The 25,260-nt window shown below is 39.0% G+C and overlaps 1 protein-coding gene across 5 annotated transcripts in view; it reads left to right on the top strand.

The window, feature by feature from the left end:
• The window catches only part of ARHGAP28 (Rho GTPase activating protein 28), a 192,612-nt gene that overhangs the window by 102,718 nt on the left and 64,634 nt on the right, over positions 1-25,260 (top strand). For 4 of the 5 annotated variants that reach the window (XM_050767460.1, XM_050767461.1, XM_050767462.1 and 1 more), the window contains exon 3: positions 9,015-9,232. In XM_050767460.1, the coding sequence (XP_050623417.1) occupies positions 9,015-9,232 (218 nt within the window). Of the gene's footprint in view, positions 1-5,674; positions 5,982-9,014; positions 9,233-25,260 lie in introns of those variants that run through there. The other variant, XM_050767464.1, reaches the window with a different exon arrangement.

The raw sequence follows: 25,260 nt of genomic DNA on the forward strand, positions 1-25,260 counted from the left end.
AATAATCTATTTTGTTTTGGGTTTATACCCAGTAATGGGATTTCTGGGTCAAATGGTAGCTCTCTTTTAAGTTCTTTGAGAAATCTCCAAACTGCTTTCCACAGTGGCTTAACTAATTTACACTCCCACCCACAATAGTACTTAAGCATTCTCTTTTCTCTGCAGCATTGCCAGTGTCTGGTTTTTTTTTTTCTGTTTGTTTGTTTTTTTGACGTTTTTGATAGTAGCCATTCTGACTGGTGTGAGATGATATCTCAGTTTGGTTTTGATTTGCATTTCTCTGATAATTAGTGATGATGAGCATTTTTAAATATATTTGTTGTCTGTTTGTATGTCTTCTTTTGAAAAGTATATGCTCATATTCTTTGCCCATTTTTAATGGAGTTATTTGCTTTTTGCTTATTGATTTGTTTAAACTCCTTATAGATTCTGGATATTAGATCTCTGTCAGATGCATAGTTTGTGAATATTTTCTCCCATTCTCTAGGTTGTCTGTTTACTCTGTTAATGGTTTCTTTTGCTGTGTAGAAGCATGTTAGTTTAATCAGGTCCCACTTGTCAATTTTTGTTTTTATAGAAATTACTTTTGGGGACTTGGCCAAACATTGTGCCAAGACTGATGTCAGGAAGGATGTTTCCTACATTTTCTTCTAGTGTTTTTATAGTTTGAGGTCTTACATTTAAATTTTTAATCCATCTTGAGTTAATTTTTGTATGTGGTGAAAGGTAAGGGTCCAGTTTCATTCTTCTGCATATGGCTAGCCAGTTATCCCAGCACCATTTATTGAATAGGGAGTCCTTTACCTATTGCTTGTGAAACTAAATGGAAGATGGAGGAGTGGGGAAAAAGCACCAGTAAACACTATGATTGTCCTTAGTTCTCAAAAACAGCAAAACTACTCACAGTGGATTAAAAGCATAGGTCAGTCATCAATTCCAGGCCCTAACTATCAACAAGCAAATGTGTAAGACATCCAAAAAAGACTAAAGGTAGGTTAGTACGTATACACCTAAGAGTGTTTCCATTAGCCAGTGATTAACCTCAAGACAGCTGGCAGGATAAACTGAACGGTTAGAAAGTATTTTCATTCTTCATTCTCATTTCTGAGTCTCTTTCTCAGGACTAAGAAATCATTAAGATGTACCCCCGTTAACATACATCCAATATTACTTGAAATAAAAAGCCCTGCCACACACTTAACCAAGAATCTATTCGAGGGAACTATCCTCCATCAGTGAAATGTATTCTTACTCCTATTACTTGCTTGCTTAGATTTTGCCTTTTTAGATCCAGAAAGACAGGAAGACACATAAAGGAAAATACCTATTATCCCCTACCCCCTTTTTCTTACTATCTACCCAGCTAGCTAGCTGTTCATATTAAACACCACGAGTTCACAATGATAACCTCCAATTTCAATCCAGCTCCACAGGGCTTGTTGCTGTCTTCCCTTTTTCTGTATTTGGAACTCTCTTCTCTAATGATAAACCTGGCTCCCACTCTGTACTTTGTATTTACTTATTTGCTCAAACCTAGAATACACAGGAAATATTTTCAGGTTTGCTAACCTAACTGCTCCAAAAGCAGACCTACTAATTACAGTTTGTTATTTATTTGCAGATTTTTTTCCTTGAAGCATTTGCACAGATCTTAAACATACAATTCAATGAGCTTTGACAAATGCGTGCACTCTTATAATCTCACGCTGATCAAGATAGATAACATTTCAATCAACCCAGAAAATTTCTTCATGCTTTTACCCAGTCTCATGCCTCCCAATGACTTGCCAACCCTGGCCAGAGACAACCATTGTTCCCAGTTTTTGCATCATAGATAATTTTGGGGTTCGGCTTCTTTCACTGAGCATGTTTTTGAGATTCTAGTAGGATATCAATAGTTTATTTCTCTTTACTGTTAAGTAGTTTGTTTCAGTTTACTAGGGCTGCTGTAACAGAAAGTCCACAAAACTAGTGGCTTACGTAACAAAGTACCACACTAGTGGCTTGAAACAACAGGACTAGCAGCCCAAAATTAAGGTGTCAAGCTGGGCCGTGCTCTCTTGGGGAGTTCTAGGGGAGAATGCGTTCTATGTCTATCTCAGCTTCTGGTGTTGCTGGCAATCCTTGGTGTTCCTTGACTGTTGACAACACATTGTGCCATTCTCTGTCCTGTAGTTCATAGCATACTCCCTATGTTTGTCTGTGTTTCTTCTCCTCTTCTTATAAAGATACCGGTTATGTTGGATTAAGGGCCCACCCTACTCCAGTATGACATCATCTCAATTTTTTTTTCACTTCATCTATCATTTATTTGTGTTAGGAGCATTCCAGTTCCACTCTATTAGTTATTATAAAATATGCCATAGATTATTATTAACCATAGTCACCCTACTGTGCTACTAAATTCTAGATTTTATACACCCTTTCTTTTTTTTTCTTTACAATGTTATAATGTGAATGCTATTCTTTTTTTATTATTATACTTTTAAGTTCTGGGGTACATGTGCAGAATGTGCAGTTTTATTATATAGGTATACATGTGCCATGGTGTTTTAATGCATCCATCAACCCTTCACCTACATTGGGTATTTCTCCTAATGCTATCCCTCTCCCAGCCCCCCACCCCTCTACAGGCCCTGGTGTGTGATGTTCCCCTCCCTGTGTCCATGTATTCTCATTGTTCACCTCCCACTTATGAGTGAGAACATGCAGTGTTTGGTTTTTCTGTTCTTGTGTTAGTTTGCTGAGAAAGATGGTTTCCAGCTTCATCCATGTCCCTGCAAAGGACGTGAACTTATCCTTTTTTATGGCTGCATAGTATTCCAACCTCATCTTAATTATGTCTGCAAAAGCTTTGTTTCCAAATAAGGTTATATTCATAGATACCAGGGTTTAAGACTTCAGCATATCTTTTTGGGGGACATAACTCAACCCATAACAGTAATATTCCATTGTATGAATATGCCACAATTTGTTTATCCATCTAATTTTTAATTTGAGCATTGTTTACAATTTTGCTTACGCTGAATAATGCCGTTATGAGCAATCTTGTGGAAGTCTTTTTGTATAGATATGTTTTTATTTCTCTTGGACGTATGTATTTTTCACAGAATGTTTAACTACGTAAGAAACTGCCAGCATTTTTCCAAAGTAGTTGTACTATTTTACACCCCTTCCAGCAATGTATGACAGACAGTTCCATTTCCACATCATTGCAACACTCAGTGCTTTCATTCTCCATCATATGAGTGATTCTAGTGGATATGTGGGGTATCTCATTATGGTTGTAATTACATTTCCCTGATGACTCACGATGTTGAACTTTTCTCCTGTGCTTATTGTCTTTTCATGCATCTTGCTTTGTGAAAACTCTTGCCTATTTTTTAAAACTTTTAAAAACTTTTTATTACTGTGTATTCTTGATACAAGTCCTTTGTCAGATATATTTATTGCAGATGTTTTCTTACTGTCTGTGACTTGTCTATTCATATTCTCAATGGGGTCTTTTAATTGGGTTTGCCTCTGTCTTTTCAGTTGTTGCTGGCATATAGAAATACAGTTAATTTTTGTATCTTGACGTTACAAACCATTACCTTCCTAAATTCATTTTCTAGTAGTTGTCTACTAGATTTCTTAGGATTATCTCCATAAGCAAAGAGGTCATCTATGAATAGAGACAGTTTTCCTTTCTGATATTTTGTGCTTTTATTTTTGATCTTGCCTTCTTGTACTGGCTAGGGCTTCTAGTACAAATTGAATAGAAGTGGTGACAGCACATGCATATCCTTGTCATGTTCCCAGTTTTATAGGGAATGGGTTCAGTACTCACCACTAGACATGATGGTAATTGTAAACTTTCTGTAAATGCTCTTTACCAGATAGCTTTCTATTCCTAGTTTTTCTGGCAGTAATGTGAATGGGTGTTGAATTATATAATGTGCTTTTCTAGTATGTTGGTTCTTTGAAAACAAATTAATAAAATCTACATCTCCTTTTGTTTATGTTTCTGTGTTTAATTTGCTTTTTTCCTGTGTTAAGATGGAAACCTAGACCATTAATTTTAAATCTTTCGTCTTTTTGAATATGTACAGTTCTTTATAAGCATTGCTATCACTCCATCCCACAAATTTTGATATGTTATATCTTGAAGTCTGCTTCGTCTAGTAATTACATAGTCATTCTGGCTTTCTTAGGGTTTATAGGGTTATTCTTTGCAAGATATATCTTTTTTCATCCATTTACTTTCTACCTGTCTGTCTGTGTTTTTCTTCACAATTTCTTCATAGTTTCTATGCTTACGTTTCAGCTATATTGCTTTAATTGGTTTTGTTGCTGTTCAGGCATTTTAATATTCATCCATAATTTATCATAGTCTACTTAGATAAATACTATGCGTCTCTATATCAAATATAAGAATCTTGCAGCAGTAGAATTCCATTCTTCTTCCTGCCCGGTGCTTTGTACTATTGTCTTATGTATAGCATCTGCATACGTTGTACATACATCAATGCAATGTTGTCATTTTTGCTTTAAGATGTCATATGTACTTATAGTTTTTAAATTTTGAAATAATCCCAAATGTATAGGGAAGTCACAAGTACAATTTTAAAGACTGCTTGTTTCAGGGACCATTTGAGAGTAACTTGCCATCCTGATGCTCTATCACTCCCAAGTACTTTAGGTATTATATATATATATACGTACATACCTATACAGAGAGAAAGCCATTCCCTGTATAATCACAGCATACTATTAAAATTAATAAATTGTTTTTAATATATTACTATCATCCAATCCTCAGACTGCTGTCATTTCTATATTACCTTTTATGACAAAAAAAAAAAAACCCTCTAGTTTAGAATCACTTGTTATGTTTAACTGAAAAACATGTTTCTCTTTCTTCTCTCTCTTTCTCTCTCTCTCTCCTCTTTATAGTCTGGAACAGTTTCTTAGCCTTTCTTTGAATTTTATGACCTTGACACTTGAAAATTATAGGTAATTTTATAGATGCTCCTCTGTATCAGACAATTTGGGTTTGTGTGATGTTTCCCGATGACTTAGACTCAGGTTATACATCTTGGGCAAGTTGTGATATTGTGTTCTCATGGCAGCCTGTCAGGTGGCTCATAATTTTAATTTGTTCTGTCACTGATGATGTCCACTTTAATCAGTTACTTAAGGTGGTATATACATGCAAGTTTCTCCAATGTGAACTTAGTCATTTCATTTTTGTAGTTACTGTTTTCTTGGAAGGTACCTTCACACTATATAAACATCCCACTCTACACCAAATCATTTCTTTGTATCAGAATGGACTCCTGGTTTATTTAGTGGGTTTATCTTTTACTGGCATTCATTTCGATGCTCAGATTTCCCCACATTTTATCTGGGAGTCAGGGAATATATATGGAGACTCCAAGCATCCCATTTAAAAACAGCTGCTGAAAGCTGTTTTTAACTAACCAAGATTACAGATGTTGCATAGAGCAGGGCAAACAGTGGAGGTTATGAGTCAAGTGAACTGTGGGAACTAAAATGAACTCCCTTTAGAGCAGGATAAGGAATACAGCATCTCCAATAGGGCACTCTGGAAGGTGTTAGTGTTAGAGTGATTTTAAAAAGCAGAATTTTTTTTTCTCTCGAGTTGATAATGTAGTGGAAGAGAAAGTAATTAATGAAATAATATAAATATATTTGGAGGAGAAAACTACTTGAAGGAAGAAGAAACAGCAGTGTTAGGATTGATAGCAGTAGGACATGACCTTATCTGATGGGTGCAGGGAAAAAGAGACTTTCCTGAGAAAAAGATGGAGAAACTGAGATCTGAAAGATGGGTGTCCAGTAATTATGAGGTCAAGTAGAAGGACTGACATGTCCAAAGACCTTGTGACAAAATAGAATGTTGAACTTTTGAGGAATCCAAAGTAGGCCAGTATTGCCAGAGAACAGGAGAGGAGTATGGTATAAGCGTGTCCAGAAATGTAAGCAGTTTCACATCTTGTTGGCTATGTTAGGGGTTTTCTTAGTCATAAGAGCAGGGAAAAACTGTAGAATTATTTTTGTTCATTTGAAAGGGCTCATTTAGTTATAATATGGATAATAGATTAGAAGAGGATCAAGAATGGCATTGGAGGAACTGTTGGGGGTCTATCACAGCAGTCCACGAGAAAGAGGATATAGCTCTGACCTGGGTCATGGCAGAAGATATAAAGGAAGATGGACATTTTGAGCAATAATAAGGGGGCAATATGAAAAGGTCTTGGGGATGTGTTGGAGTTGATGTGTGAAAGAGAGGGAGATGTCAAGAATGCCTCCTAGGTTACTCTCTTGCCTAATTACATTGGATGGTGAGTTTTGTTTGTTGAAATATAGAATCCTGAAAGAGACCTAGAATTGGGAGTGAGAAACACGAGTTCGGGTTTGAAAACAGTGAACAAGACATATGAATGACAGAGCCAAGTGGATATTGACTAGGCAGTCAGATATATGGAATGGGAATTCAAAGGAGTTCTCTGTGTTGAAGTTATACATTTGGCAACTGGTGTGAGCAGCCAACAGGAGTAACACTGATATCTGCCCTGGACGTTTCTTACCTGTGGAAAACATACATCCTACTTAGGCTGCAGTTTAAGGACTTAGACCATCCTCACCTCCGATTTATGTCAACTCCAGTCCTACCAAGTACTCTTTCCTCCCACTCTGTCATTACTCCTTACATAGGTGGAGGAGAAAAACACAACTTTTTAAAATTTTAATATTAACATATTAAATATTAAATTGTACATTTTGTCTTCAGAAATTAAAAGCTTATCCATAGCTTAAGGAAGAGCTCCATGTCATAACTCTTAACTTAAAGGGCTTATGATTTAAATTATGGCTGCCAATCATAAATTCACTTTTCATTTTTTGTTAAAGGGACAGCTTATGAAACAAATGAACAATTAAAATAAGATAGCAAATTAAATATTGGCCTAGCTAAGAAGCTGGGCCTGTAAGACACATTCAAGGGTTTGTTTATACACCAGTGATGCAATAATGTAAGCAGAATCCAGTACTCCTAGACTAATGCTTTGGCATGCTGTTTACAAATTAGTCTAATCTGCTCTTTTAACAACGCTCATTTGGGTAATGCCTCCTTAGCACAGTTCCCAGAAACATATATGTAGTAGATTTTCTATTACAGGACACTGTTATTCTGATTTCCTTATATTTCTATATATTGAGGAATTTTAGGTTTTTGAATTTTCTTCTGAAAAAAGCAATTAACATTCAGAATAAGGAGAAAGGTGGGAGAATGAACATCAATTGAATACCGACTTTGTTCCAGATTCTTTGCTACCTGTCATAAATACATTGATTTTTAAAAAATCCTCATAGGCCCCTAATCCTTTTGTTATTATTACTCTCACTGTTGTGTTTTTCTCTAATTTGGTCTTGAGGTCTCTCTCCGGTGAGTGGCTATAAACTAATCCTGCTCTGATGGAGCTACAGGGGATTTGGTCACTGATGTTTGCCTTTCAAAGGATACCTCTTTATCCTGGTGGGTGGCCTAATACCTTCGTGTTCAAGCCATGACCGGGTGTCCCTCTCACAGGAAGCTCATTTGTACTGGCAGATGCTATAAGAGAGCCCTGACTGGAAATAAGCTAGGTTCAGGTGTGTTGGCCAGGTGAGACACAGAGGAGGCAACTCAGCAAAACACATGAAATAAGAGAAAGGACAGATCTCCGGGAGAAGACGGCAGCTCGTTTCTCAGGGCCAATGGGAAGGGGCAGCCGTCCAGGACACTTGCAATCAACAAGCAGCAGGGAACAGGAAAGAGTGAGAGTGAGTGAGGGACCTGGGGACCAGAGCCTCAATTAGGATCTAAACATTACCCAAGCAGGTTTCCCACCAGGAGTCCTAATTGGCAGGTTTAGAGCAAGCCGGGAGTCGCGCTGTGATGGAGAGGTGGTCACTGCACCGTATCTGCGCAGTTCCTGTAGGGGGTGTGGGTTGGAGGGATGCGTCAGGCAGGTTGTATCCAGCTGTCTCATAGGAAGTCATCACCAAGAGGTGATTGTATCAGGCAGATACCTGGATCTGCTCTGTGGAGGAATTGGGAGGAGTTGGACACCTGGAAACCACATCAAGAGTGACTAAGCCCTGCTTCTGGTATGAGAAAGTTAAGCCCATATTCAAAAGGGAGGCAAAACGATGTAAAACTATAGAGGTTCACTATGCTCATTTTGCTGAGAGGACACTGAGGTCTCGAGATACCGTAAGACTTAGGAATCAGGCAGCTGGTGAATGGTGGCCCTGGCATTTGAACCTCCATGTGAGTGATTCAAAAACCAATTTGTGGCCGGGCGCGGTGGCTCAAGCCTGTAATCCCAGCACTTTGGGAGGCCGAGACGGGCGGATCACGAGGTCAGAAGATCGAGACCATCCTGGCTAACACGGTGAAACCCCGTCTCTACTAAAAAATACAAAAAACTAGCCGGGCGAGGTGGCGGGCGCCTGTAGTCCCAGCTACTCGGGAGGCTGAGGCAGGAGAATGGCATGAACCCGGGAGGCGGAGCTTGCAGTGAGCTGAGATCTGGCCACTGCACTCCAGCCTGGGCGACAGAGCAAGACTCCGTCTCAAAAAAAAAAAAAAAAAAAAAAAAAAAAAAAGAAAAACCAATTTGTATTCCATTAAATCATGTTTTTTTTCTATTACAGTTTTACTTTAAAGATTCATGTTTTATCACTTTTTGAAATTAGTAGGCCAGATATGACTCATGTTTAACTCTCTAGCAGGAAAATTTACCTTACCAAGTCTGCCAATTACCTTACTGTACTAGAAAATACTTTAAAATTTGACTTATTTAAAAAATACAATGCAGACTTACATTCATTCTTGTAGTTCTTTCCCATAATTACTGTAAAAAAAAATACAAATATTATTTACCAATACTTCTTATCTGATATTCACATGGCATCCAATCATACAGAAAATATTCTAACCCTCTCTTGGTAATGTTCTTTTACAGAAGGAGAACTTGAAGCAGAATGGCTGCAAGATGTGGGTTTATCAACTCTGATCTCAGGTAATGAAGAGGAAGATGGCAAAGCCTTGCTCTCTACATTGACTCGAACCCAAGCAGCAGCCGTGGAAAAGAGATACAATACCTATACCCAGACCATGAGGAAAAAGAATAAGCAATCTGTCAGGGATGTCAGAGACATTTTTGGAGTCAGGGAATCTCCTGTAAGTAAAAGCTCAAACATGGCTCAAAAGGTGCTTGGTTTGATTGGGGATGTGGGTAGGGTGGGGCTGGGGTAGAAAAAATATCAGAAATGTCTGGTTGGGTGGTTCCATTCTAACTTTTTGAGAGAACTAAAGCAGACAGCACAGTGCAAATTTTTACAAGTTTGAACTTAAGTGATCATTATCTCCTGTACTGCAGTCTCCCTCAATACTAAACTTATTCCCTTGTTTGTTGAAATCAGAGAGTGACTTCCTTGGCAGTGGAACAAGTCTTTGTGGGTAGAATCCAGGGACCCTTTACTTCAATTTCAGCACTGAATGGAAACTCTGTGGTCGGGCAAAGGAGTCCTAGGGAAGTGGACTTAAGTATTGTACACAAGACCAGGTGGTTTGGTTTGAATGGACGGTGGGGATGAGAGATCAGGTAGGGTAGCCTTTATGTTCAGATAAATTAAAATGGTCAAAAAATGAAAATACCAGCATTAATTAAGTGGGCAAGAGAATGATTCAGAAAACCATAAGGGAAACATCCCATGTTTTATGATAAATGGCTAGTTGAAGTTCTAGCTTACCCTTAGCAATTTCACGTCCCCAATTTTACATCTAAGGCTATTACTCATGTTTTCCTATGTCTACCTTTGTTTTACTGCTAGCTCTGTCTTATAGCTTACTTGTTCATTTATTCATTGCATAATTGCAATGTTACATTACAATAACTGCATCACAGATGCGACAGATGCATTATCATCTGTGCAAGATCCTAGGTTAGGTTCTATGCAGATGGGCTTCTTGAAACATTTTGGATAACTAGTATACAGAAAAAAGGAAATTTGATGTTCAGCTGCAATTAGAGATAAGTTACCTGGGCAAGCTAGTTAATCACTCTGATTTAGGTTTCTTGTCTGATTAATTATAGTATCAGTAATGGCATACATGAAAACTTCAGGGGTATTGAGTAGAAATCATGGTTGAAGACAGTCTCCAATTTGAATTACTTAAGGTTGTCTGTAAATCATATCTTCTTTTAGATAAAGTAATCACATTGGGTAGTTGCCAAGGCAGCTCATATAGGCCCAGTTAACCTTTGCATTTGTGCTAACAGTGTCCTAGAATAGCACTATCCCTTAGAACTTTCTATAGTGATGGAAATGGTTTACTTCTGTCCATTATGGTAGCTCCAGTTACATCTGACTACCAACACTTTAAATGTGGCTAGTGTGAGAAATTGAATTTTTAATTTTTCTTAATCTTAATTGATTTAAATATGAACAGTCACATGTAGCTTGTAGCTTATGTATTGAATAACATAGTTCTAGAATCTTCTGCCATATATAATGATATAACTTATGGTGAGTGCATTTTGAATTCTGAGCTATTTGGACTTTCAACCTAGTGTAAACCTGTGTCTTTCTGGATGGTGGGATTGTCTACAGCTGTAACTGAGTAAAGGTGACTTCCACAATGTGAGGCAAGGACATTAGCTACAGGTGTCCTGACCAAGATGCCTACTATAGTAAAGGGCTGTCTTGCTGGTTTAAATTCCTTGGGCCTGATGTTTTGGTATTTTTCATCTGACCATCCGTATCAGATGTTCTTATTCAGATATCACTCAGCAGCATCATGGCTTGTGATCACAAACTGGTCCTTCTGTCTAGTGGCACTTAGAGTCCTGTATGCTATGACACTGCAGCAGTACCAAGGGATGATTTTATGGGAAATTGGGATAGACTCCATAACAACAACCAAATAAATGAAGGACAAGTAACGTGTCTTGTGGGTTTTGAAAAGGCTGTTATACTTAACAATCTTTTTGAAAGTCTTCAGGGACTTTCTACTTGAGAAGCAGTAGTCAAATGCTTTGTTTTAGTTAGATTCACATTCACCAACATAATTTTTTTTTTTTTTTTTTTGAGACGGAGTCTCGCTTTGTCGCCCAGGCGGGAGTGCAGTAGCGCAATCTCGGCTCACTGCAAGCTCTGCCTCCTGAGTTCACGCCATTCTCCTGCCTCAGCCTCCTGAGTAACTGGGACTAGAGGTGCCCGCCACCACGCCTGGCTAATTTTGTTTTTGTATTTTTAGTAGAGACGGGGTTTCACCGTGTCAGCCAGGATGGTCTCTATCTCCTGACCTCGTGATCCACCCGCCTCGGCCTCCCAAACTGCTGGGATTACAGGCGTGAGCCACCGCGCCCGGCCATAATTTTTTTAGATTAAGAGTTAGTGTAAGTGTCTAAGTCAGCCTCTCCCTTTACATTTTATTTGGTGTTTGAAGAAAGGAAAGAGGAAAGCAAATATGAATTGTACTATTTGTACTAAATCTTTGGGATTTATTGACAAATTTGTTTCAGGATGGTGTATTAGAAAAAGGAAAACTTTGTTTCCTAGGCCGAAGTTCTAATTGATGAATACCTTTCACCTACGATGATCATTCATGTTCATTTGACTTATGATGTACATTTGACTTGTGATAATCATTCATGTTCATTTGAAATTCATCTTTCAAATGAATTTTCTTTCAAAATACATGAAGAGCAGCTCTCCTTCTTTCCACTTTTAAGCATTCAGGTATGGCAAGCTCAGATATTCTGCTGGGTTCTAGCTGGAGCACTGGGATACCCTTCTGTTCTGGTGGTTTCTTTCTTCCTTTCTTGTATCCACCAAAGTGGATCCCAAAGATATACAGTACCTAGTAGATTCCAGCTGGTGGGAGACTAGAAAAATTGCAAGTGGGTGATTTGCTATTACTGTAAGTAAAAAGAGGGCCTGCGCCTGGAAATTCTTCTGAAAACAAAAAATTCCCTTGATTATTTTTCACTTGTCTCCAGGATCATCTTGAGAGGATCCTAAAATCTTTGCATCCATGCTGTCTTTCTCACTTCTATTTCCAGATACTTCAGACTTTGAATTTTGCTTTTCCCTAGGAAACTGCGAAATTAAAAAGGGTTTCTAGGCTCTTCCCAAATCCTCCATTTACTCAGTGCATTAGTAGAGAATGCATAACTATTCTCTTCAGATTTCCTAAGACTTTGGACTTCTAGTAATGGAAAAACAGCAAGATAAAGGGTATTTTTTGTGCACCTTCTTCTTTCATTTAGACCCCAAAGGGAAAGATAAAGTACTCAGTTCCTCAAAATGAAATGTCTTTTGCTTCACTGAGACAGGCAAATGGAATAAACTGGTGTCTAACTCCTGGAAAGACCAAAGGAGGGCCTAACAGGGTGCTTTTGTGGTGAGGAGTGAGGAATGGCCCAGGGTTCTTCCTTATGTCTGCCTTCCTCTCTTTCCTTCCAGTCCTGCTACTGAAGCCTCAGGTCTAGAGAGAATTGAGAATGGGGACTAAGGAAGTGGGGGGGCACAGGAGAAAGAAAGACTATATATTCTAGGGAGTCAAAAGGTCTTGTGCTATCTTGGAAAATAGGGCAGTCAGTGAAATGAAATCAGTGTAAGTTTGGCATTGTCTAAGATGCTTAAAAAATTCAGATTGTTCCTTGTCAGAGATGTAAAAAGCTATATAAACCTAGCTTTTAAAAAAATATTTATAATATATAAGGCCTAAGAAACATCTTCACAGATTTTTTTTCCTAAAAAATTCAGCATCTGTTTTTGCAAGAAATTTGGAAGCTTCTAGAGAATGTACCTAAACTTTTTCAGTTTTCTATTTGAATTTGACAACATAAACACCAATTCCTCTGTTCCTCCTCCTGTCCTGTGTCTCTGGGGTCCATCGCTTTCTCTCTCTCTCTCTCTCTGTCTCTCTTTCTCTCTCTCTCTCTCTCTCCCCCTCCCCCCTCTCTCTTCCCCCCTGCCCCCACCAATTGTGTGTCCCCCTCCCTATCCCTTCGTTTCCCCCCATCCCTTCTTATTCTTTCTTTGGCATCATTTACCTACATTAATTCAATAATTACCGAAGATTTTCCATTTCACTTTCTTAGTGAAGTCTTATAATCAGTTTCATAAGGAGATTTTGCATTAATCTTAGATGTATAAATTTGACCCAATATACTTATCTAGTAAGGATATAAGTACAAGTAAAATAGATAAGTATAAGATAAATACTTATATCTTTATATTGTATAAAATACTTATAAAGATTTATATTGTATAAAATACTTACAAAGACACAAGTATTTATCTTATACTTATCTATAAATTTAGTAATTTAGAAAATAGATATGTGGATTATATGGTTCTTCTCTTAATTTTTTTCGTATATAGAATCCCATGCTCATGTTCTCACTCATAGGTGGGAACTGAACAATGAGATCACTTGGACCCGGGAAGGGGAACATCACACACCGGGGCCTATCATGGGGAGGGGGGAGGGGGGAGGGATTGCATTGGGAGTTATACCTGATGTAAATGACGAGTTGATGGGTGCTGACGAGTTGATGGGTGCAGCACACCAACATGGCACAAGTATACATATGTAACAAACCTGCACGTTATGCACATGTACCCTAGAACTTAAAGTATAATAAAAAAAAAAAAAAAAAAAAAAAAAAGAATCCCATGCTCAAAATCACTTGGCTTCAGAGTTTGTAAGATATGGGTCCATTATCTTTTCTTATGTACCATTGCTGTGGGGAAGTACAATGTCTGCATCAATCCTATTCCTTTACATAACAGATGGGAAAGCCTTTGAATTTTATTTTTATTGCTGGAAACTTGAAATTTCACCAACTTTATCTTTTTAAAAAATTCATCCTGGTCAGTACTAAGCGAGCTCTTACAATCTAAGAACTAGTTCTTTTTTCAGGTTCTACATATTTTCTTCTAGCATTTAAAACAAGTGTTTGTTTGTTCATTTTATTTTCTTGATTATCTCCTTCTGAAACTCCTGTTAGATGATTGTTGCACTGTTTGGATTGAACCTCTGTGTCTCTTAAATGTTCTTATATTTTCCAAGCTTATTTTGGCCACGGCTGTTTTAACACTATGCCTTTCATTCCTTAAAAATTTGGCCAGGCATGATGGCTGACACCTGTAATCCCAGCACTTTGGGAGGTTAAGGCAAGAGGATGGCTTGAACTCAGGAGTTTGAGACCAGCCTGGGCAGCATAGCAAGACCATGTCTCTACAAAAGAAAATTTTTTTAATTAGCCAGTTGTGGTGGCACATACCTGCTGTCCCATACCTATTGTTTCAGCTACTCAGGAGGCTGAGGTGGGAGAATCACATGAGCCTGGGAGGTCAAGGCTGCAGTGAGCCATGACTGGGCCACTTAACTCCATCCTGGAAGACAGAATGATAGATCCTGTCTCAAAAAGAAAAAAAATTTAATGGTCATATTGCTAATTTACTGAAGGCCTTCCCCTTGCCCTGACTTCCCTTTCATTATAGCTAGCATCTGTTCTTGTTTCTTTTTTTTTGGCTCTCAGAAAGCATTTATTAAACTTCATTTTACAACATTTTGAAGCTCCCCCAAACACCGTGGCAAACACCACTCAATTAAATTCTCCCAGTAATCAAGGTGTTAAGACACAAAATTTGTGCTGACCCACCAGACCACAGCTGTCTTTGTAACAGGTTTTTTGAGTCTTCCTGCTACCGTTTGTCACAGCATGGCAAAATCCAAACATTCCCATCACCAAAATACATCCCAATGTTGTAGAACAGTTAAATCTTTCTCAAATACATCACAAAGAATAATCCTATATTTCTATGTTTTTATAATACAAAACACTGACTTTGGTCAACAATTAAAAAACATTTACTAAGTTCAATAACAATAGAAGGAGTCCAGGGCATGCCAATCTCATATAAAAGGTGCTCTCACTGATAAAACTGAGAGCCAATAAGGTGATAAATCATTTGCTCAAATACAAAGTCCAACAATATTTTAAAATAAGCCTAAAATCTGAACCTCCTGAAAGGATCTTTTTATTATTATTATTATTATTATAATACTTTAAGTTCTAGGGTACATGTGCATAACGTGCAGGTTTGTTACATATGTATACTTGTGCCATGTTGGTGTGCTGCACCCATCAACTCGTCAGCACCCATCAACTCGTCATTTACATCAGGTATAACTCCCAATGCAATCCCACCCCCCTCCCCGCTCCCCCCTCCCCCCTCCCCCCTCCCCATGATAGGCCCCGGTGTGTGATGTTCCCCTTCCCGAGTCCAAGTGATCTCATTGTTCAGTTCCCACCTATGAGTGAGAACATGCGGTGCTTGGTTTTCTGTTCTTGTGATAGTTTGCTAAGAATGATGGTTTCCAGCTGCATCCATGTCCCTACAAAGGACACAAACTCATCCTTTTTTATGGCTGCATAGTATTCCATGGTGTATATGTGCCACATTTTCTTAATCCAGTCTGTCACTGATGGACACTTGGGTTGATTCCAAGTCTTTGCTATTGTGAATAGTGCCGCAATAAACATATGTGTGCATGTGTCTTTATGGCAGCATGATTTATAATCCTTTGGGTATATACCCAGTAATGGGATGGCTGGGTCATATGGTACATCTAGTTCTAGATCCTTGAGGAATCGCCATACTGTTTTCCATAATGGTTGAACTAGTTTACAATCCCACCAACAGTGTAAAAGTGTTCCTATTTCTCCACATCCTCTCCAGCACCTGTTGTTTCCTGACTTTTTAATGATTGCCATTCTAACTGGTGTGAGATGGTATCTCATTGTGGTTTTGATTTGCATTTCTCTGATGGCCAGTGATGATGAGCATTTTTTCATGTGTCTGTTGGCTGTATGAATGTCTTCTTTTGAGAAATGTCTGTTCATATCCTTTGCCCACTTTTTGATGGGGTTGTTTGTTTTTTTCTTGTAAATTTGTTTGAGTTCTTTGTAGGTTCTGGATATTAGCCCTTTGTCAGATGAGTAGATTGCAAAAATGTTCTCCCCATTCTGTAGGTTGCCTGTTCACTCTGATGGTAGTTTCTTTTGCTGTGCAGAAGCTCTTTAGTTTAATGAGATCCCATTTGTCAATTTTGGCTTTTGCTGCCATTGCTTTTGGTGTTTTAGACATGAAGTCTTTGCCCATGCCTATGTCCTGAATGGTACTACCTAGGTTTTCCTCTAGGGTTTTTATGGTATTAGGTCTAACATTTAAGTCTCTAATCCATCTTGAATTAATTTTCGTATAAGGAGTAAGGAAAGGATCCAGTTTCAGCTTTCTACTTATGGCTAGCCAATTTTCCCAGCACCATTTATTAAATAGGGAATCCTTCCCCCATTTCTTGTTTCTCTCAGGTTTGTCAAAGATCAGATGGCTGTAGATGTGTGGTATTATTTCTGAGGACTCTGTTCTGTTCCATTGGTCTATATCTCTGTTTTGGTACCAGTACCATGCTGTTTTGGTTACTGTAGCCTTGTAGTATAGTTTGAAGTCAGGTAGCGTGATGCCTCCAGCTTTGTTCTTTTGACTTAGGATTGTCTTGGAGATGCGGGCTCTTTTTTGGTTCCATATGAACTTTAAAGCAGTTTTTTCCAATTCTGTGAAGAAACTCATTGGTAGCTTGATGGGGATGGCATTGAATCTATAAATAACCTTGGGCAGTATGGCCATTTTCACTATATTGATTCTTCCTATCCATGAGCATGGTATGTTCTTCCATTTGTTTGTGTCCTCTTTGATTTCACTGAGCAGTGGTTTGTAGTTCTCCTTGAAGAGGTCCTTTACATCCCTTGTAAGTTGGATTCCTAGGTATTTTATTCTCTTTGAAGCAATTGTGAATGGAAGTTCATTCATGATTTGGTTCTCTGTTTGTCTGTTACTGGTGTATAAGAATGCTTGTGATTTTTGCACATTAATTTTGTATCCTGAGACTTTGCTGAAGTTGCTTATCAGCTTAAGGAGATTTTGGGCTGAGACAATGGGGTTTTCTAAATATACAATCATGTCATCTGCAAAGAGGGACAATTTGACTTCTTCTTTTCCTAACTGAATACCCTTGATTTCTTTCTCTTGCCTGATTGCCCTAGCCAGAACTTCCAACACTATGTTGAATAGGAGTGGTGAGAGAGGGCATCCCTGTCTTGTGCCAGTTTTCAAAGGGAATGTTTCCAGTTTTTGCCCATTCAGTATGATATTGGCTGTGGGTTTGTCATAAATAGCTCTTATTATTTTGAGGTACGTTCCATCAATACCGAATTTATTGAGCGTTTTTAGCATGAAGGGCTGTTGAATTTTGTCAAAAGCCTTTTCTGCATCTATTGAGATAATCATGTGGTTCTTGTCTTTGGTTCTGTTTATATGCTGGATTATGTTTATTGATTTGCGAATGTTGAACCAGCCTTGCATCCCAGGGATGAAGCCCACTTGATCATGGTGGATAAGCTTTTTGATGTGCTGCTGAATCCGGTTTGCCAGTATTTTATTGAGGATTTTTGCATTGATGTTCATCAGGGATATTGGTCTAAAATTCTCTTTTTTTGTTGTGTCTCTGCCAGGCTTTGGTATCAGGATGATGTTGGCCTCATAAAATGAGTTAGGGAGGATTCCCTCTTTTTCTATTGATTGGAATAGTTTCAGAAGGAATGGTACCAGCTCCTCCTTGTACCTCTGGTAGAATTCAGCTGTGAATCCATCTGGTCCTGACTTTTTTTGGTTGGTAGGCTATTAATTATTGCCCCAATTTCACAGCCTGCTATTGGTCTATTCAGGGATTCAACTTCTTCCTGGTTTAGTCTTGGGAGAGTGTAAGTGTCCAGGAAATTATCCATTTCTTCTAGATTTTCTAGTTTATTTGCGTAGAGGTGTTTATAGTATTTTCTGATGGTAGTTTGTATTTCTGTGGGGTTGGTGGTGATATCCCCTTTATCATTTTTTATTGCGTCTATTTGATTCTTCCCTCTTTTCTTCTTTATTAGTCTCGCTAGTGGTCTGTCAATTTTGTTGATCTTTTCAAAAAACCAACTCCTGGATTCATTGATTTTTTGGAGGGTTTTTTGTGTCTCTATCTCCTTCAGTTCTGCTCTGATCTTAGTTATTTCTTGCCTTCTGCTAGCTTTTGAATGTGTTTGCTCTTGCTTCTCTAGTTCTTTTAATTGTGATGTTAGAGTGTCAATTTTACATCTTTCCTGCTTTCTCTTGTGGGCATTTAGTGCTGTAAATTTCCCTCTACACACTGCTTTAAATGTGTCCCAGAGATTCTGGTATGTTGTATCTTTGTTCTCATTGGTTTCAAAGAACATCTTTATTTCTGCCTTCATTTCGTTATGTACCCAGTAGTCATTCAGGAGCAGGTTGTTCAGTTTCCATGTAGTTGAGCGGTTTTGATTGAGTTTCTTAGTCCTGAGTTCTAGTTTGATTGCACTGTGGTCTGAGAGACAGTTTGTTATAATTTCTGTTCTTGTACATTTGCTGAGGAGTGCTTTACTTCCAATTACGTGGTCAATTTTGGAATAAGTGCGATGTGGTGCTGAGAAGAATGTATATTCTGTTGATTTGGGGTGGAGAGTTCTATAGATGTCTATTAGGTCTGCTTGCTGCAGAGATGAGTTCAATTCCTGGATATCCTTGTTAACTTTCTGTCTCGTTGATCTGTCTAATGTTGACAGTGGAGTGTTGAAGTCTCCCATTATTATTGTATGGGAGTCTAAGTCTCTTTGTAAGTCTCTAAGGACTTGCTTTATGAATCTGGGTGCTCCTGTATTGGGTGCATATATATTTAGGATAGTTAGCTCTTCCTGTTGAATTGATCCCTTTACCATTATGTAATGGCCTTCTTTGTCTCTTTTGATCTTTGATGGTTTAAAGTCTGTTTTATCAGAGACTAGTATTGCAACCCCTGCTTTTTTTTTGTTCTCCATTTGCTTGGTAAATCTTCCTCCATCCCTATATTTTGAGCCTATGTATGTCTCTGCATGTGAGATGGGTCTCCTGAATACAGCAGACTGATGGGTCTTGACTCTTTATCCAGTTTGCCAGTCTGTGTCTTTTAATTGAAGCATTTAGTCCATTTACATTTAAGGTTAATATTGTTATGTGTGAACTTGATCCTGCCATTATGATATTAACTGGTTATTTTGCTCGTTAGTTGATGCAGTTTCTTCCTAGCCTCGATGGTCTTTACATTTTGGCATGTTTTTGCAATGGCTGGTACCAGTTGTTCCTTTCCATGTTTAGTGCTTCCTTCAGGGTCTCTTGTAAGGCAGGCCTAGTGGTGACAAAATCTCTAAGCATTTGCTTATCTGTAAAGGATTTTATTTCTCCTTCACTTATGAAACTTAGTTTGGCTGGATATGAAATTCTGGGTTTAAAATTCTTTTCTTTAAGAATGTTGAATATTGGCCCCCACTGTCTTCTGGCTTGTAGAGTTTCTGCGGAGAGATCTGCTGTTAGTCTGATGGGCTTCCCTTTGTGGGTAACCCGACCTTTCTCTCTGGCTGCCCTTAAGATTTTTTCCTTCATTTCAACTTTGGTGAATCTGGCAATTATGTGTCTTGGAGTTGCTCTTCTCGAGGAGTATCTTTGTGGCGTTCTCTGTATTTCCTGGATTTGAATGTTTGCCTGCCCTACTAGGTTGGGGAAGTTCTCCTGAATGATATCCTGAAGAGTATTTTCCAACTTGGTTCCATTTTCCCCCTCACTTTCAGGCACCCCATTCACATGTAGATTTGGTCTTTTTACATAATCCCATACTTCTTGCAGGCTTTGTTCATTTCTTTTTCTTCTTTTTTCTTTTGGTTTCTCTTCTCGCTTCATTTCATTCATTTGATCCTCAATTGCTGATGCTCTTTCTTCCAGTTGATCGAGTCGGTTACTGAAGCTTGTGCATTTGTCACATATTTCTCGTGTCATGGTTTTCATCTCTTTCATTTCGTTTATGACCTTCTCTGCATTAATTACTCTAGCCATCAATTCTTCCACTTTTTTTTCAAGATTTTTAGTTTCTTTGCGCTGGGTAGGTAATTCCTCCTTTAGCTCTGAGAAGTTTGATGGACTGAAGCCTTCTTCTCTCATCTCGTCAAAGTCATTCTCCGTCCAGCTTTGATCCGTTGCTGGCGATGAGCTGCGCTCCTTTGCCGGGGGAGATGCGCTCTTATTTTTTGAATTTCCAGCTTTTCTGCCCTGCTTTTTCCCCATCTTTGTGGTTTTATCTGCCTCTGGTCTTTGATGATGGTGACATACTGATGGGGTTTTGGTGTAGGTGTCCTTCCTGTTTGATAGTTTTCCTTTTAACAGTCAGAACCCTCAGCTGTAGGTCTGTTGGAGATTGCTTGAGGTCCACTCCAGACCCTGTTTGCCTGGGTATCAGCAGCAGAGGCTGCAGAAGATAGAATATTGCTGAACAGCGAGTGTACCTGTCTGATTCTTGCTTTGGAAGCTTCCTCTCAGGGGTGTACTCCACCCTGTGAGGTGTGGGGTGTTAGACTGCCCCTAGTGGGGGATGTCTCCCAGTTAGGCTACTCAGGGGTCAGGGACCCACTTGAGCAGGCAGTCTGTCCCTTCTCAGATCTCAGCCTCCGTGTTGGGAGATCCACTGCTCTCTTCAAAGCTGTCAGGCAGAGTCGTTTGCGTCTGCAGAGGTTTCTGCTGCTTTTGTTTATCTGTGCTCTGTCTCCAGAGGTGGAGTCTACAGAGACAGGCAGGTTTCCTTGAGCTGCTGTGAGCTCCACACAGTTCGAGCTTCCCAGCGGCTTTGTTTACCTACTTAAGCCTCAGCAATCGCGGGCGCCCCTCCCCCAGCCTCGCTGCTGCCTTGCGGTTCGATCGTTAGACCGATCGCAGACTGCTGTGTAGCAATGAGGGAGGCTCCGTGGGCGTGGGACCCTCCCACGGCCAGGTGTGGGATATAATATCCTGGTGTGCCCACTTGCGCAGTATTGGGTTGGGAGTTACCCGATTTTCCAGGTGTTGTGTGTCTCAGTTCCCCTGGCTAGGAAAAGGGATTCCCTTCCCCCTTGGGCTTCCCAGGTGAGGCGATGCCTCGCCCTGCTTCAGCTCTAGCTGGTTGGGCTGCATCAGCTGACCAGCACCGATTGTCCGGCACTCCCTAGTGAGATGAACCCAGTACCTCAGTTGAAAATCCAGAAATCACTGGTCTTCTGTGTCGCTCGCGCTGGGAGTTGGAGACTGGAGCTGTTCCTATGTTCTTGTTTCTTGACTGCAGTAGCCTCTCAGCATTCTGAAGGTAATAACTGAATTAAACCTTAAATTTCAAAGTTCTCTTCTTTTCCTTGAATTTTCTGCTTCCTTCAGAGTCATGTGTTTATTTTAGCGTCGTCGTTTTTCTCTTCCATTGTTGTTGCTCTGTTGACTTTGATCCTTGGGTGTTGATTTATGTTTATTAAGAAAGGATTAGATTGATTGATTGATCAGTATAGGTAATGAGAGTTGTATGGTCCTCTTTTCTCCCAGAACTCTCCTGTGAATAGGAGTCTGGGCCTTTTTGAATGGTGAAGTTTGTTGACTGTCATCCTTCACTTAAGACACATACATTTTGGAGTATGACACCTCTGATTCAAAATATCCCATATACCCCATAAATATGTATACCTACTATGTACCCACAAAAAATAGAAATTAAAAAAATAACAATAGAAAACGTTTGACATGTGCCCATTTTACGTTTGTATGAGTCATATTTTCAAGTTTAAAAATTCCATGTTGACAATATAAAAATTTAAAAAATATAAAGTAGTTTTTAAAAGACACGTACATATGGCATCAATGCCAAAGTCATAGGAGTCCTGTAGAACTGTAATTTCTTTTTCAAGCAAACTGAACTTCTCTTCTTAACTCCTGTCCATATTCTCTTAGAAGGCTCTAAGTGAAATGCAATTTAGCCTCTGTCTACAACCACCACACACTCACTGGGACAGCCGCCGCTGCCACCGAGGCAGGCATCACTCATTACTGAGAGTTAGCTACTGCCTGCTCTTCAGTGTCTGGGAGGGAAGGGTCTGCCTGGCCTCTTTGTTCGGAAAAATATTTTGCAGTTACTTTTGTCCTTCTGAGTGTGGGGTGCCTCCCTGATCCTTTTATTTTGGTTCTGGAAATGGGCTTTTTCTGGATCAGCCTTTACCTTCTATGCATTTTTCTCTTGTGCCTTTTTACAGGCAGAGGTTTTCCTCTAACCCTATCAAACCATTCCTGCCTGATTTTTATCTGCCAGGAACTTCCAACAATTTCTGTTCTGTTAATGGAAATGTTCAGTGGTTTTTAGAACTGCACATTTAAAAAGATATATCTTTTGACACTTGGAGTAATTTGCAGGGACAGGAGAAGGTAGCCTGTACATTTTGCTATCTTGATTGAATTTTCTTGTGCTGATTTTTCAGTAGTACTTATGCCTTTCAGAAAATAAATGTGTTTTTTCTTACAATGAAAGTAATACATAATTGTTATTGGAAACTTAGAAAATATGGACAGGCAAGGTGAAGAATGACAATTTCTATGGGTTCAAAGAAATGTTATGATTTCACTAAATATCTAATACATTTAGTTTTTCAGTGGAGTTTTTTTATAATAAAGGAACAGACATTTAACCCCTGTTTTACTTGTATACTAAATCAAAAATGTTAAATCAGTCTCCAGATACATCACGCATGGTTTACAGTCCTGTTCATCATGAGCAGAGTTCCAGTACCCAAATACATTTTCCAACATTCAGAAGATCTGAATTAAGTGTTCCTTTCAGTAGCACATTTAACTGGGCAAAATCGATCTAATTTATCTTTAGCTTCATAATTGATAAGCAACTAGCTAAAAGTGGAATTAATGTACAATTGACTATATAAATATACAGTGTGCTGTAAAAATGATTATATAACTTATATATATACATTTGGCTGCACATAACAGAAAACACAAGAGATCATGTGTTACACAAATATGAGTTTGTTTTTCTCTCTGAAGCAGACGATGTAGGTGGTGTTTTTCCCTACCATGAATCCAGTTTCCTTTTGTCTTTCATAAAAACAACCAGAAAACTTAAGGAAGACAACAGGCTGGGTTTGGGGTGCACAGTTGATGGTGTCTTCCACAGAGAATAGTGTCTATTAATGTGCCTGGCATTTAATAGGCGCTCGGTATGGGTTGATAAATTGCTAAATGAAAGGACAAGTGCATAAGTAATCATAGCTATGGTTATCGCCACAAATCTCTATGAATATACACATAGTATTCATAACAAGTGATTTATTGCACAATTAAATTTGGGAAACTATAAATAAAATAAAATACACTTTCATTTTTTTCAATAGCCAGATGATTTTTTGTATCCCAGCTCCTCTTTTGGATGTGACTCTGGATAAAGAGGAGGTATTGTCCATTCCCTGTAGAAATGGTCAACTGGTAAATTAAGGCAAGGGAAACCGAGTGTAAGGAGGTTAGAAAAAATAATTATTTCAAGACAGAAAAACTAATGGGAAAAAATGCCCACTTATATGGAAACAATGAAGAAAAAAAGAGACTCTTAAAAATAAACTCAGGAATAAATAAATCAATTCACAAATAACTATATGCCCTACCTTTACTAACAGAAAGAATAACACCCACAGTAATAGCTGCAGCCGGAAGTCGAAATGTGGGTGAAGTTGTCAGATCAGTGTTGTTCTCTTGGATGAGCTCACAATGGAAAATCTTGAGTTACCCTCCATATATCCTTTAGTATTAATTTAATTACCACCATAAGAAATATTTTGACATTTCACTTCTTTTCTTTTCATTTTGAGACGGGGTCTTGCTGTCACCCAGGCTGCAGTGCAGTTGCACAGTCACAGCTCACTGTAACCTGGAACTCCTGGGCTCAAGCAATCCTCCCACCTCAGCCACCCTAGTAGCTGGGACTGCAGCTGCACATCGCCATGCCCAGCTAATGTTTAAATTTTTTATAGAGATGAGATCTCATTATGTTGCCCAGGCTGGTCTCAGACTCCTAGCCTCTTCCCTCCTAAAGTGCTGGGATTACAGACATGAGCCTCCATGCCCAGATCAGTTATTTTAAAAAGGTAAATATCTCTTTTTTTGGAATTAGAATTGCATTTTTTTCTTCAGCTTTTATTTTAAGTTCTGGGGTACATGTGCAGTATGTGCAGGTTTGTTACGCAGGTAAACATGTGCCATGGTGGTTTGCTGCACAGATCAACCCATCATGTTGGTATTAAGCTCCGCAGCCATTAGCTATTCTTCTTGATGTTCTCCCTTCCCTGACCCTGAACAGGCCCCAGTGTGTTCTGTTCCCCACCATATGTCCGTAGTGTGTTCTCATCGTTCAGCTCCCACTTAGAAGTGAGAACATGCGGTGTTTGGTTTTCTGTTCCTGTGTTAGTTTGCTGAAGATAACAGCTTCCAGCTCCATCCATGTCCCTGCAAAGGACACGATCTCATTCCTTTTTATGGCTGCATAGTATTCCATGGTGTATATGTACGATTCTAAATGTAAATATCATGGGAAGCTGCACTATGTCATTTTAAATGTATAGTGGTAAGTGGGAAAAAGTACACTATCTAGCACAGGAAGTGAACACCTTTCATCAGAGCCCATCTGGTCTGTTTTAGTGCAAAGTTTCAAAGAATGCTAATCTGAGTTCATGACTGCCAATGAATCTGTCTCAGTAGAAGGCTTTAATTCTATGAGATGAATCCCATGCGTGATCTATACCACGTGTCATGAAACTTGGGTCCACCGTTTGAAATGGTGCATCGTGAATAGGAGCCATAGAAGGACGGGGTTTGCTGACATCTGCCTCCACCTGGATTTGTGGTGGCAGATTTCTCATTTACAGTCAGAGACTTTCCTCTGTTATACTTCAGTATGTTTCCTTCTCTTTAGCTTTAGTTTTTTTCCTTCCTGTTAGAGGAGAAGGATTCTTTGCTGTTCCAAGAATAATTCCTATTCCCACCCTTGATCGGATGAAGATGGCGATGATGATGATGATGATGATGTTTTGTTTCTGTACAGTTTCTTTTTATGTTATAGAGATTTCATGTGGGGCACTCTATCTGGAAGTAGGTTCTTTGTCTCTCCTAAGAGTCTGCTGAGTGGTTTGAATGTGGCTAGTTTGTGTTCTGGCCACTCTTCTGTTGCCTGAGGGTAGATCGAGGTCCGCATGTGGA

Source organism: Macaca thibetana, chromosome 18 (genome assembly GCF_024542745.1).
Source record: "Macaca thibetana thibetana isolate TM-01 chromosome 18, ASM2454274v1, whole genome shotgun sequence".
Taxonomy (NCBI): Eukaryota; Metazoa; Chordata; class Mammalia; order Primates; family Cercopithecidae; genus Macaca; species Macaca thibetana.